The following is a 14234-nucleotide window of genomic DNA, read 5'->3' as shown; positions in this document are numbered from 1 at the left end:
GGTTGGCTCCATAGTTCTTCTACTGAGGTGTCCTGTGGAGGAACAGATCAAAAGTTCGCTCCCAAAAGACGGCAGCATTTATGAAGCTCACACTTTCTGGAAGTAGAGAAACAGACTAGGTGTTTACTTCCATTTAGCAGGAGCATTTTTGAATAACCACTGGTTTCCCTGCCCACGGATGCAGGGTAACTGCTATGTCCTGTGAGTGTGATGCCTGGGGCATAGCTACTGACCTCGGCACGGAGGATGGGACCCCCCAGAGCCATTAATGCCTCAGGGAGGGGGACCGTGCAGCTGCCCTCCCTTAAAGTAATCAGCCCATGTAAGAGAAAGATTTCGGAAAAAAACTGGGGAATTGATTTTCCCTATTGACTTACATTGAAAAAGAGAATATTTTAGGCAGGCGATAGATAACATTAAGCACTTTTGGCTTAAAAACATTTGGAGTCTGTTGGCATGTATGATTGCCTCTTCCTTCTGCCCTCAGTGGTCTCTTATATTGCCACAGCCTCTCTTGCCTGTCCTGCATGGTTGGTGTGTTGCCCTGTCCCTGCTCTCCATGGTCCATTGTGCTGCCACTGCCCCTCCCCCCTGCCAGCATGGTCAACTTGTCCCCTCTGCACCCTCCTCCCTGCCCTCAGTTATCTGAGTCGGTGCCCCTGACATCTACCTACCCACTGTATTGTAATGAACAACTAGATTGCAAACATTCTATATTCGATAAAAAAGTGTGGCACGCCTGGTGTCATCTTGATGTTTTCAAAACTGTAATACCTAAAGTATTTTCTTTGGAAATTATAAAAATGAGAGGGTCTAGTACTCTAACAAAACTAAAATGAGGACATATTTTCTGAGTTCTCAACTAGCAACAAAACACTTTTAAATTATTTGCTATCTTTTGTTTTTTTATTCAGTTGATTATATGTTACACTTAGGGGAGAGGATGTGGCGTTACGGCCAGAGCTGCAGACTTTGCAATTGGGGAAAAAGGTTCAAGTTTCGGTGTCAGCTCAACATCCTTTGATTCTGGATAAATGACTTAGGGGGTCATTCTGACCCTGGCGGTCCATGACCGCCATGGCGGAGGGCGGCGGAAGCATCGCCAACAGGCTGGCGGTGCTTCCTGGGCTATTCTGACCGCGGCAGTAACGGTTTCCCGCCGGTTTTCCCCTGGCCCAGGGAATCAGCCATGAGGATTCCGACCCCCTTCCCGCCAGCCTGTTTCTGGCGGTGTCCACCGCCAGAACCAGGATGGCGGGAACGGGTGCCGTGGGGTCACGGGTACATCAGACGTCCATCGCCAGGAAGATGGAGCTATGGCAGAGAATTGTCAACAAGGTGAACACAGTAGGAAACCATCCACACATACGAGGGACGACATCAGGAAGAGATGGAACGACCTGCACTGGAAGGTACGGTCCATGGCATGCCCACAACACCCCATCCAACTCACGAAACCTCCCTCTGAGCACAATCACCGATCCCTGCATGTAATGTATGTTTCACTACATCCCCCACAATGCACCACCAATGCCTTAATCCAAAAATGCATCACACCCAACTCGAAGTGCCCCTGCATTCAAGTGACTGGGAATGGAAGCACAACAAATAGGTGGCTATGGCGGCAAGGGAAATGGCAATGACAGCATAGGGGGCAGAAAACAGAAGAGAAATACAACAATGGCTAAAACACAAAAACAAACACATAGAAAATGACAAAAATATTCTGGGACACTACTGTCAATGCTAAATCCTCTACCGCAGTGGTTCCCTCCCCAGGGGGTCCGCAAAGCCTCATCAGGGGCTCCGCGACTGCTCAGAAAATTAAATAATATCAACAGATTAGGTCCGCAGCTTTCAGTAATGACTCAGTGAAGGGGTCCCCGGATTTCAATAATGATTTAGTGGGGTTCCCTGGGTTCCAGTAATGATAAAGTGGAGGTCTATAGAAGTCAAACGGTTGGGAACCACTGCCCTACAGCGCTGCCACTGCACCATCACCCACTAGTCACAATTCATTACACATTGCAGGAAACCAAATACTTATTGATGTGACACACAGGTACCACAGCCTATGTCACCCGGCCTGAGATGGCAAGAAGTGCAAGGCCCCCACCAGAAGAAGAAGGTCCCAGTGAGGAGAGTGCAACAGCCTGTCTGGACCAAGAGGAGTTTCCTGGCCCATCCCACAGCCCTCGGTAGTCAGCCTCCAGAAGCCCCACTCAGGAAACCACTGACACCCACACCACTCAGCCACCACCATCAACAGTGGGCCAACGTCCCCACACCAGTGTCTCCAGGCAACGGACTGTCTAGCCACCTGTACAGGGATTGAAGCCACCACCCACCACCAGGCAGGACGATGAAGGCCCCAGTGCAAGTGGGACTTGCCCACCTGTGACGGAGACACAGGCCCAGATGGCTAGGTCCAGTAGGAGTGTGTCAGTGGCACAGGGGGGTGAGCCAAGGAGTGATGGGGCTGCCCATGAGGCCATATCAGAGGTCCTGGGGCATACCACCATTCCCAGGACGGGATGGGCCAGATCCTGGCCACATTGCTGGACAACCAGAGGATGCATGTGTCACACTACCAGGAGGCCGTGGAGCAATGGAGAGAACTAAATGCTACAATGGCCTCCATTGCAGGGGTGCTGCAAAGGTTGCCTTACATCTTGCCAGAGTCCACCACCCACCAGCAGGACCTTCTACTACCCAGGACACAGCCCAGCCATCAACATCTGCAGCAGCCAGTGGAATGATAGCCCTGCCAGAGGACTTACAGGACTCCAGAACCACTTCCCCTATAACCCAGGAACCCCCTTGCAAAAGTGGCCGGAGACCCAGACAAACCAGTAACTCAGTAGCCAAGACCAAGCCCACCGCCAAGAAGTGACTCTGCCCGAACTGTCTCCCTTGCGTGCCACTGAGTCATTTTGTTGGCTATCCACTGCCATTGGTCCCATCTATTCTGCCCCTGTGCTACCAACAGCTTGTGGAAATGTAACAGACTATTTTGTTCACCATGTGCCCAATCCCTTCCACATTCCCATCCCTATTGTCATGCACAACATCAATAAACAGTACCTGATCACACCAAAATATTGCTATCATTGCATACCAATATTTCTGATTTACGTGTAACTGACATCATCAAACTTTAACCTAAGTGCACACATCTTGCAGGAACACATTGTACAGAGAGGTGGATGGTAAGTACGTGACAATGTACACTCCAGCAGTGTTAAACTCATCCAGTCAACATCCATGATGTAGCCATATGCCAGGGGTGGGACACCATAGCAGCATCTGTCAGCGAGAGAAATGCAACACAATAACTGCACTGAACCAATACAGCTGTTACCACATTTGCTGCCAGACATACACCCCCGTACATCACAGAGAACTTGGTTAAAGGTAGCACATATACCTAATGTGGGCTATGTACTACTCAGACATTTGTAAAAACACGTTTACATGGATATGTATGTAGAGTGGCAGATGAAAACAGAACATTACATCACCCACCATAGTGTCTAGGATGCTAACCTGCCAGGACAACTGTCAGCCCTTGCACCACCACATGTGTCACATCCATTAAAAATATCCTGATGAGCTCTAGACCCCAGCGCTGTCAGAGGTATGTGGAGAATAAAGCCACCACAGTGTCATGCAGGTAATGATGATGTGTAAAACTACTGTGACCACTCTGTTCAACACTCTGCAGATGGCTAAAAGTGGCTCCCCAAACATCCACACATACACATACTCCTATCCACACAGCACTGTGGAGGTACAGTCACCATCTGCCTCTGACATCCAGCCCAATCTAGCTAACATAACACTGCAACAGTTACCTGAGAGTCATTGGAAATAGAGCTGTATTAGCTGGCTCCTCGAGTCAACTTCATCCTCCTCATCTTCTCCATCACTGTCAACCATCCGCTGAGATCCCACGGGTGGCAGTGCAGCATCCTCCTCTTCCAGTAGTGCGACATGCTTCCTCAGAGCCAAATTATGGAGCATGCAGCAGGCCACTACAGTCTGACACACCTTGTCAGAGGCATAGCACAGTGATCCACCAGACATGCAGGCAGTGGAATCTGGCCTTCAAGAGCCCAATGGTCCGCTCAATCACCCTTCTTGTGGGACCATGGGGTTCATTGTACCAGTTTTCAGCATCTGTCTTGGGATTTCTCACAGGTTTCAGAGAGATAAAAGTTAGTTAAAAACACACTTTGCTGCAATGCTTACAAACTGACAGTCATGTATGATTGAAGATCTTTGTCATACACACCTACCTATTAGCCAAGCTCTCTCCCCCTGTAACAGTGTCATCATGTGTGGCACACTGCTGTTGCTCAGTATATAGGCATCATGGACAGATCCAGGGAATCGTGTAGCCACCTTTGAGATATACTGATCTGCAAGACAGACCAGCTTTACATTCAGTTAGTGGTAGTTTTTTCGATTCCTGTACACCTGTTCATAGGCTTGAGGGGAATTAGGGGTATGTGGGTACCATCAATGGCACCAATCACATGTGGTATGTTGGGAATGGCATAAAAATTTGATTTCACAGTAGTGAGATCAGGCCTTTGGGAAACTGGATGTAGCTCTGCATATGAATCCATGCAGGAATTCTGTAAGGATGTTGTTGAACATTGGCTGTGACACACTATGGGCCTGATTCTGATACCGCCGCCCGCCTCGTGGGAACCGCCATATGGCCGCTCCGCGGTCAAAAGACCGCGGAGGCCATTCAGGCTTTCCCGCTGGGCTGGCGGGCGACCGCCAGAAGGCCGCCCGCCAGCCCAGCGGGAAACCCCTCCCCACGAGGAAGCCGGCTCCGAATTGAGCCGGCGGAGTGGGTATGTGCGACGGGTGCAGTGGCACCCGTCGCGTATTTCAGTGTCTGCATAGCAGACACTGAAATACATAGTGGGGCCCTCTTACGGGGGCCCCTGCAGTGCCCATGCCATTGGCATGGGCACTGCAGGGGCCCCCAGGGGCCCCGCGGCACCCCCTACCGCCATCCTGTTCCTGCATCTGACCGCGGCCGAACCGCCACGGTCAGAATGCCCTGCGGGGCACCGCCGGCCTGTCGGCGGTGCTCCCGCCGACCCTGGCCCCGGCGGTCTCTGACCGCCGGGGTCAGAATGACCCCCTATATGCCATGCCCACTGTCACCTGAAATGACCCAGTTGCTAAGAAATGTAGGACTGATAGTACCTGCAATGTTGGAGGGATGGCAAATGGGTTTCTTACTGCAGACTTGAGTTAAGGCTCCAATTGGTCACACAGCTCATGGATTGTGTACCGGTTCAGGCGATAAGTGATAATGATAAGGTGCTCCTCCATGGTAGCCAGATCAACCAGGGGTCTGTAGACAGATGGAGTCCTCCCTCTCCACATGGATCGGAAGCTATGTGGGGAAAAAGGTAGATAGATGTTGTGTAGGACTGATTACTCTACATTCACCTCGCACATCCATTCCATGTCTATTCCACACACACTTAACAGTAACAGTCCCGAAGCAGTATCTAACTCTTAATGGGCAATGTGTTGTGATGGATGGGACATTCAACAGTGTAGGCATACTTGCAACCATGATAAAATGGTATAGGCATTTGTCATGTCACCTCTAGCTCCCTGACGGTAGACGAAATGGCACCATATACACTGTCCCTGTCCTGTTTCGGTAAACGTTTTGTACATAAAATGGCAGCCTCCAGTCATGCAGGTTGTGGAGAGTAGGAAGTGACATCATACCGCTGGCGTATGTCACCATGGCCGTATGCGGTGTTAACCGCAGTGCGAATGATCATTGGTTTCAATTGTTGTCTATTGGTAACAGGGGCCAATCAAGATCACCGCCGGTGGTGACTGTGCACACCGCCGACGTCTACACCGCCATTTTGGTTTGCCTTTGCCACATGACTCCTGCACCTCAAGACGGCCATTAATCCACTGCATGTGCTGCTGTGTCCTGACTCTGGTCCTAGAAACGGTGCGGGCTACAGGGGTACGGGCCCCAGCCTTCACATCACTGGAGTTGGAGAAGCTGGTGGACTGGGTCCTACCCTTGTACGCAAAGCTCTATGGGCGACCAGAGGACCAGGTGAGTGGTATTCATGGGTCCTAGGAATTTGTACCAATTCATAGGAGGGTTGTGCAAGTGACTGGAGAATGTGGGCATGGTAGGTGCAGTGTGCCAGGGTGTATGTGTGTAGGCTCATGAATGATAGTAAGTTTGAATAGAAAATTTGCAGGTGTTGTGTCCCATGTGTTTATGGTGCACCTCCACTCACAGCTGCTTTTTCCTCTGTGTGTTACATGCAGGTTAGCACTCATCAGAAGAAGGGATGCTGGCGAGCCACCATCAAAGAAGTGCAGACCCTGGGGGTATACAGCCGGAAGAGCACCCCCTGCAGGAAGCAGTGGAAGGACCTGAGATGCTGGGCACGGAAGACCACAGAGGCCCATCTGGGGATAGCCTCCCAACGAGGAAGGGGTGCCCGTCGGACCATGACCCCCCTAATGGCCCGCATTCTGACGGTGGCCAATCCTGAGTTGAATGGAAGCTTGAAGGCAACACAGCAGCCACAAGGGGGTGAGTACCACCACTGTTAACATTGCTTATTGTGAAGTATAGTTGGGAGCAAAAGGGTGATTGGCAAGTAGTGGCTGGATGGTACTCAGCTATGTCCATGCAGGCGTCCCCCTTTCCTTCATTGGGATTGTGATTTGTGCTTAGCAGGGGTGGGTATTTTGCCATGGCACTAGTCCCATGGGTGGCGTAGTGGGTCTGATGTATGTCCTCTGAGACTGGACACATTGTGGTGGGACAGCATCCCTCTCCCGTTGTTCAAACTCAACCTATTTGGAAATGTACAGGATGGATGGTGATGTAGTTGGGCAGTGAAGTGTAGGTAGGTCAGTGTATTGTGGGTGCTAGAGCACCACTCAGAGGTACCTACCTTGATGTAGTGGGTGATGATGAGGGATAGTGTCTGGGGTGGGTGGGAGTGTATTTGTGCCAACATGCCATTCAATCAGGTATTGACAGCCTGCATCCTTGTTTTTTCCTACCCCCCCCCCCTCTTTATGTTCTTGTGTTCATGTGTGCATTAGCATCATCTGGCAAAGAAGCAGAGGCACCGGCGAGTGGGGATGCTGCTGCCCACGGGACCCAGGAGGCAGAGACCACCGACGCCAAGGGGACCAGTGGGATGGAGGACGAGGGGAGCACCACAGGGGAGGCAACTACCACTGCAGGGAAATGACTCTGACCGCTCTTTTGATGGCAGCTCCCTGGTGGTGAGGGACAGTTCTGGAAACACCAGATATACAAGATCGTCCGCTACCCCTTGTACCAGCATTACCCTCTGAGTAGCTACCTGCTGAGTTGCCTGTGCCCGCTCAGCCAGAGGGTGGGAGTCTCCTTCACCGCAGGCACCTCTGCCCCTGCCCCAGTCAGTCCTGCTGCCCTCAATGAGAAGGCTATTGACCTCCTGAGAACCATCTCTGTAGGGCAGACAACCATTGTGAATGCCATCCAGGGGCTGCCATCCCTGATGCAGCAATGCAATGCCTACCTGGAAGGCATTCACGGTGCCATGTCTGGCCTACAGAGGTCTTTTCAGGCTTTGGCCTCCTCTTTGATGACAGCCAGTGTCCCCGGTTCTTCTGTCCCCCTCCCTCCTCCTCTGCCCCTTACAGTACCCCACTTCCTTCACCTATTCCAAGTCCACATACAGACAAGCATGCACCCAAGCAAACACACAAGAAACTCAGAGAAAAACACAGGCACCACATGTCCCACCACAAGCGAGGCGCACACCCAACATCCAGCTGCACACACCACAACAGCCACTTCCCCCACTGTGTCACCCACCCCCTCCTCCCTGTTTGTCACCTCACAATGCACACCCACATTTTCTGCACCCTCAGTCACTGCTCCAGCAGCCATTCTCAAAGTCACCACAACTGCTGATATCCACTCATGTACCCCAGAAACCACATCCGCAGTCACCACAGCAACTTTCACAGACACTTACAGCACACTCACTAGACCTGCAGACACACGCACATCCATCTACACTAGCTGCCTGTCCACTGTTTCCGCCTCTCCTCCCAGTATACGCAAACGTACCCACACATCCATGGAACAGCCATCCTCCAGACATGAGTGGACGAAGCACGCACCTGCATCAAATGACAGCACGCCTACACCACATACTTCCACTCCCTCTACCTCCACTCCCAAACCTGTCTCCATAATCCCTCCATGTGCACTTAAGAAGCTTTTCCTTTCACTGTGTTGACCTTTTTGAACCTACTTGCCCACCCCGTCATGTCCTTAAATGATCCCTTGCTCTCACCAAATCCACTCCTTCCTTGTCAGTATCCTCCCCAGTTGTCCTTTCACAATCCCGTGCCCCTTCCCCAGGGAGGAAAAGGACTTCGAGGAGGCCTGATCCCACTGCCACCCCCCCGGTCCAAGCCCACTTCCACTCCTTCCCAGGGCAGGTCCAAAACCCCACCCACTCCGACACCTAAGGCAGGGAAGCCCCCTCCCAAGCCTGAGTCCCCACCCCAGCCCCTGCCTACCCGTGTTCCCTGAGGTGCCTGCCTGCCTCATTGATGCCCTTTCCCTGTGGAGGCCATGGTCATGGTGGGAGTCAAGTGGGGCCTATGGGCCCAACAGGACTATTTGATGTGGACTGGCCCATGGCCTTGTCTGTACTTATGTTTCTGCCTCCGGTATCTGGATCAATATATCTGGCCAAAAGACATTTTGGTGCAATGTTCTTCTTTAGTCCTGAGTTTTCATGTGGGAGGGTCGTGCACACAGGTATGTGCTTTGCATTTTCTTTCTGTGCATTTGTCAGGTAAGTGTCTACCTGTACAGATTGTATACCTAGTTTGGGGGTGTGTGCGTTGGGGTGTTTGTGGTGAGGGTATGTGTGTGTAAGGGTGCCGGTGTGCATGTGTGGGCGTGATGGTGTGTGTGTGTGGGATGTGTGTGGCGTGTGGGTGTGTAATATCCCCTTCCCTCCCTTGTGTGCTAGGCGGCTGTACTCACCGTTTTCGTCTTTGTCGGCGGTCACGGTCGGGAGTAATGTCGCAAGGATCAGCACTGGGAAGATTTCCAATTCACTCTCCATGTCGGCCTCGGTATCGTCTGTGTCCCTACGGTGAGTGTTTACTTATGTATGGCTCACTTCCGCCAGGCTTTATCTGGCGATGGTTCCGCCCCTGAAATCTTGGCGGTGTGATGTTTCATAATACAGTGGGCGTGAAGGGCCTTTCCGCTGGCCTGAAGATAGCCCCCACCCTCATCGGCGGCTCTCCGACTCTGGCGGTAGCAGCGGTGAAGTGGCTGCTCTGCTGAAATTTGTCTACCTGACTCATAATATGGCGGTCCAGACCGCCACCCTATCAGCGGTCGCACCTCCACCGCCGGCAGGGCGTTCCAATACCGCCAGACTCATAATAACCACCTAAATGTTATATATTTAACAGTTTGATTCAATCGAGTTGGCTTCAGGTGTGCCACACTTTTGTCATAAGTAAAACTGCTAGCACTCTATTGTTCTTTAGAACACTCTGGGGGTGCAATAGAACACAAGGGAATCAACTGATAGGCTGCTCCTGTTGGAAGGACATGGTTTACTGAGAATGAGAAATTTTCTAGCTATTGAGAAGGAAAGTTTAAATTCTATTGAGGACACAAGGCGAGGATTATGGTTTATACATTTCTTTCTTCACTTTTATTAAACAGCTAGTCAAAGTTCAACACAAGAAACAAAACAGAACACTACATATCCCATGGTTCATAGCACAGTATCCATGGTAACCAATGTCTAATCCTATAACAGTCCGATTGTCCATATATATCCCCCTCCTTCCGAGACCTTCCTTCTTTTTCACTGCTCGGAGTGTCAGTTAAGTCCCTTGCTATATTCCTATTTGAGTACAGTGTGTGGCAATTTTTTATGATACTGTGTGCCTTTATTATTGCCTGATTACTTCAAATGTATTGTGTGCCTTGTGTATATCAATAGCTAGCGTGGCAGGCTTCGGCCCGAGCGCATATTCATCTCTTGATACCCATTGGGTCTACCAGAGGACGCTCTTTCGTGCCACATCTGAGGCCCGTAATGCGCAGAGCGAAATCGATCGTGTCGCCAGTAATCAGCGACGGTAATCGGTTTTATGATATGAGCTAAAGGCTGAGTTCTACAATAAAGGTAAACAGAGCTCCTTTAACCCCTTCCAAACCCACAAAACACCACGTTTGCGATACATATAGGCCCGTTAGTGGGTCAGACACACACTACCGCTTTGGGCGAGTTTTGTCTTCTCAGGGGCAATTTTGGCCTGGACAGTGCTTTGGTGAGATGGCTGCCCAAGTTAACTACAGGGCGTTTAATTTGGAAAATTCTTTTTTTAGTCTCTGTGTGCTCACATCCCTACAGAACCATGAATATTCCCACAATATGTCAATGGAAGAAGGCCCCTGTCAACTCCATCTTCTGACTGAACTGGACGCCTTCTTATCCCAGGCCCCTTGGAGAGTGTTACCAAGTTGACGGCCCAGATCTAAATGGGGGCAGGCATGTTTGGGGATATGGGAGCTGGCCCTAGTGGCAGCAAATCAATGGCTCCCAAGAAATCACGCAAACGTGACGTGGGGCACCTGGATGGCTTCGACCATCTCACTGAAGTTTTCCATAAGAGTGCGCGCATGTTAAAGCAGGCACCCTACTGGGGGGGATGTATGGCCAATGGAGACTGATGACGAGGTCACCCCTATAACCAACACGGATGCATGCTTACCCATTTAGGGAGAGGGCGACACAGACGATGATGCATCCTCAGACGAGAACCAAAACTCCGGTAGTCCCTGGCGCCCAGCCGCGGCCATGCCATATCCCGTCGAAGGTGATACTTCCACCTCGGACATGTTCGACACAGAGGGTATTTATCAAACTAGGTCATCCGAATGGTTTACTGAGAATGAGAAATTTCCTAGCTATTGAGAAGGAAAGTTTAGATTCTATTAAGGACACGGAGGCGAGGATTATGGATTATACATTTCTTTCTTCACTTTTACTAAACAGCTAGTCAAAGGTCAACACAAGAAAAAAAACAGAACACTACACATCCCATGGTTCATAGCACAGGATCAATGGTAACCAATGTCCAATCCTATAACAGTCTGATTGTCCATATATATCCCCGCCTTCTGAGTCCTTCCTCCTTCTTCACTGCTCGGAGCGTCAGTTAAGTCCTTTGCTATATTCATATTCGAGTCCAGTGTGTGGCAATTTTTTATGATACTGTGTGCCTTTATTATTGCCTGATTACTTACAATTTATAACCAACACGGGTGCATGGTTGACTAGTCTCCTTTAAATTGGCCTATCAGAGCATATCTGAACCCCAACTGTCCAGATATCTATATTTCTTTTTACATTAATATCTCAGAAACTACTGAACGGATTGACACCAAATAACAAAAAGCATGATCTGCACACCAGGATCTAGTTTTCTGTCAAATTTGGTATAATTCCATTCAGCAGTTCGGGCTGTAGTCATGTCTAAAGACCCTAAGGGAAAATGCATGGGTAATAGGTGTTTAGGGTCCGCACCACTTATTTCTCAGCCCCTACTTCACAGCTCACCCCAAAACTTTCAAGACAGCAGTTGAAGTAAGCAGCAGAATAGTTTTGAAAATTTTGTGAAGATTTGTGAAACGGTGCCAAAGTAATGGTCAAAACAAAAAATGCTTTTCCTATGGAAAGTAGGTCCTAGCTATAACTACCTACTGGCAACCGGCAGTAGGTTATATGTATGTATGTATATATATATATATATATGTTTTGTGACCGTGAATGCAGTTGCAAAATAATTGCAGTTACCACCAATTTTAAATTGGTGGTAACCCATTCGCAAATGGGAAGGTGTCCCCCTCCCCCTTTGTGAATGCATGCAAAAACATTTTTTAGGGGCAGGCTGTGGTCCCACTGACTACTCTTAAAAAATTAAAATAAAACTTTGCATTTTTCTTTTTTAAACGCATCCCGTCTTCCTTTAAGGAATGCGGGCTGCATTTAAAAAGAAAAGATCACAGACATGTTTTTGTGGTCTTTGCATTACTAGTGCCCCACCTATGATGGATCTCCACACCTTGGATTGTCCACACCTATGATTGGCGTATCGGAGATGTTACCATATGATCCTGTTTTTATATTTTAATCTCAAATTTCTGCAGTTTTGTTACATTCTATAAATGTGTGCATGTGGGTCCTGTCACTGCATACATCCATCATTTATCGGAAACTTGCAGGTGAAGCATTGTAGATATTTAGGGGTTCAGTATATCCTGTTATTTATCCTTTGTTAAGTGTAGGTTAGCTTTAAGTATTCGGAATTATTGCTAAAGGGACTTGTTCCACATACTGTTGTCATCTCTACAAAAAGTTCTTCAATATATTGATTAGGCTCTTTTGTGCAGTTCTTATTGATGGCCCAAGAGCTGTAGAGTCCTCACTGTCGTGTTGTTTCCATGCTGTCATAGCCAGAGCATGTCTTCTCATTAAATAAAAAATATTTTGGAGGGAAGGTGAGGGTGATGAGTGTTTTTCAAGGTGAGATGTGTTCCAACTAGACATATTGATGTCATGCTGCCTGCCTGTAGTAAAAATAGATCTCGTTGTAAAAAACGTGATTACATTAATTAATTTTATTGCAGGAGTAATGCAAACCATTATGTCACTGACGCGAAAAGTCTCTCGATTCAAACTGGAAGGATGCTTGACAATAAATACACTGATGGAAGCATGGCTCATCGCGAAGTTTACTGCAAACCCACGGTGTATTCTCGCGGATCATGTAACGAGCAGAAGAAAAGCGATTCTCTCATTTCTGGAAGAAATGTTAATAACAAATACAAAGTTGGAAAGAAAGCACACTGAAGCAGCCAGAAACACAAAAGGTGCTAAAATTCACGAAACTGTTTTTTTCATGTAATTTCAAACCTTTGTGGGAATATTTTTAAAATGTCTGGACAGTCTTGTCAAAAGTAATTCAAGGTTTTGCATAAAAAAGAATATTTTTAATGTAAAAACCTGTTTTTAGAGACTCAACATGGAAATCCTAATTGGTAAAAAATTACGAACTTGAAATGTAATAAGCTTTTTCGATTGATTAGTTTGTAAGTACTATATCACACTGTACTTTAATTTTAGCCTTAATTGATTTTGGGAGGCTCATTTTCTCTTAAACAAGTGCTGTAGCAACATATATAAATGACAAATATTGCTGATTGTGTAACCATTAGATAACTACAATCAAATAGACATCTCAAAAGAATTGTAGTTCACGTGGAAGCAAAAGTTAATTTAAGATAAGCTGCTTTCAAAATTGAGTGATTCAGTTGTGTAGTTCACAAATGTGATTCCTGGTATCAACACCTCTGCATAGCTTTGGGCACCCGTGTGCACCTTACGTTCAGATGTGCTTGTACAATAAGCATTATTTGTTGGATTGTCAACGCCCTTTAGTGCAATTTATTAATTGAATTAAGAAGAATGTTTTCTCGAATTATAATTTAACTGTAAATTTGTTATGACACTTTTTTGATTCTACCTACTAACCGAACAGAACGTATCATAGTTAATTGTTCCTGGAAATAAATGAATGGCAATAGTTTCTGTTTCTATTCTAATGTGCAAAATGTTGTTAATTGTTTTTTCATTCATTCCCCTCCAGGCATTCATATATAGAACAAAATGAAGTGCAGCGAGGCAAAAAAAAGAAGAATAGAAACACGTTTTAGAACGAGTTACTAAATACTTGCTAAATAAGATATCTTTAAAAAAACATACCCACATAAGATGCACATTTACCTGTGTGTACATAAACGTTTTTTGCTGTTGGTTACCCCCTCTGACAAAGCATGCCTGTAAAAGATTTGCACTAAGAGAATCCATGGGAGGCCATTTTTTAAGAAAGATAAGTATTTTGTCAAATCTAAGTTTGTATACATTTGTAATTTTATGATTGTATGCCTTATGACTGCTGTGTGGGAAAGCTTACACTCAGTATAGTAGGCCTGAGTTGTTTAGGTGGTAAGCCAATGCTGGCACCTACAGGCCTGACTGGTGTGCAGGGAAACGTTGTGTATGATGCTACAGATCTGGTATTATAATATGATAATATGAAAA

The 14234-nt window shown here is 47.7% G+C and overlaps 1 protein-coding gene across 2 annotated transcripts in view; it reads left to right on the top strand.

Moving 5' to 3' along the window:
• ZNF365 (zinc finger protein 365) overlaps positions 1-13891 on the top strand; it is a 304942-nt gene extending 291051 nt beyond the window's left edge. The window contains exons 5-6 of one of the 2 annotated variants that reach the window (XM_069240909.1): positions 12761-13003; positions 13780-13891. In XM_069240909.1, coding sequence (XP_069097010.1) covers positions 12761-12983 — 223 coding nt within the window. In that variant the 3' untranslated portion in view covers positions 12984-13003; positions 13780-13891. Of the gene's footprint in view, positions 1-12760; positions 13719-13779 lie in introns of those variants that run through there. The other variant, XM_069240908.1, reaches the window with a different exon arrangement.
• The last annotated feature ends 343 nt before the right edge of the window (positions 13892-14234 follow it).

This window comes from Pleurodeles waltl, chromosome 6, assembly GCF_031143425.1.
Source record: "Pleurodeles waltl isolate 20211129_DDA chromosome 6, aPleWal1.hap1.20221129, whole genome shotgun sequence".
Lineage (NCBI taxonomy): Eukaryota > Metazoa > Chordata > Amphibia > Caudata > Salamandridae > Pleurodeles > Pleurodeles waltl.
Note: the sequence above shows the minus strand (reverse complement) of the source record. Positions and strands in the feature narration are given on the sequence as shown.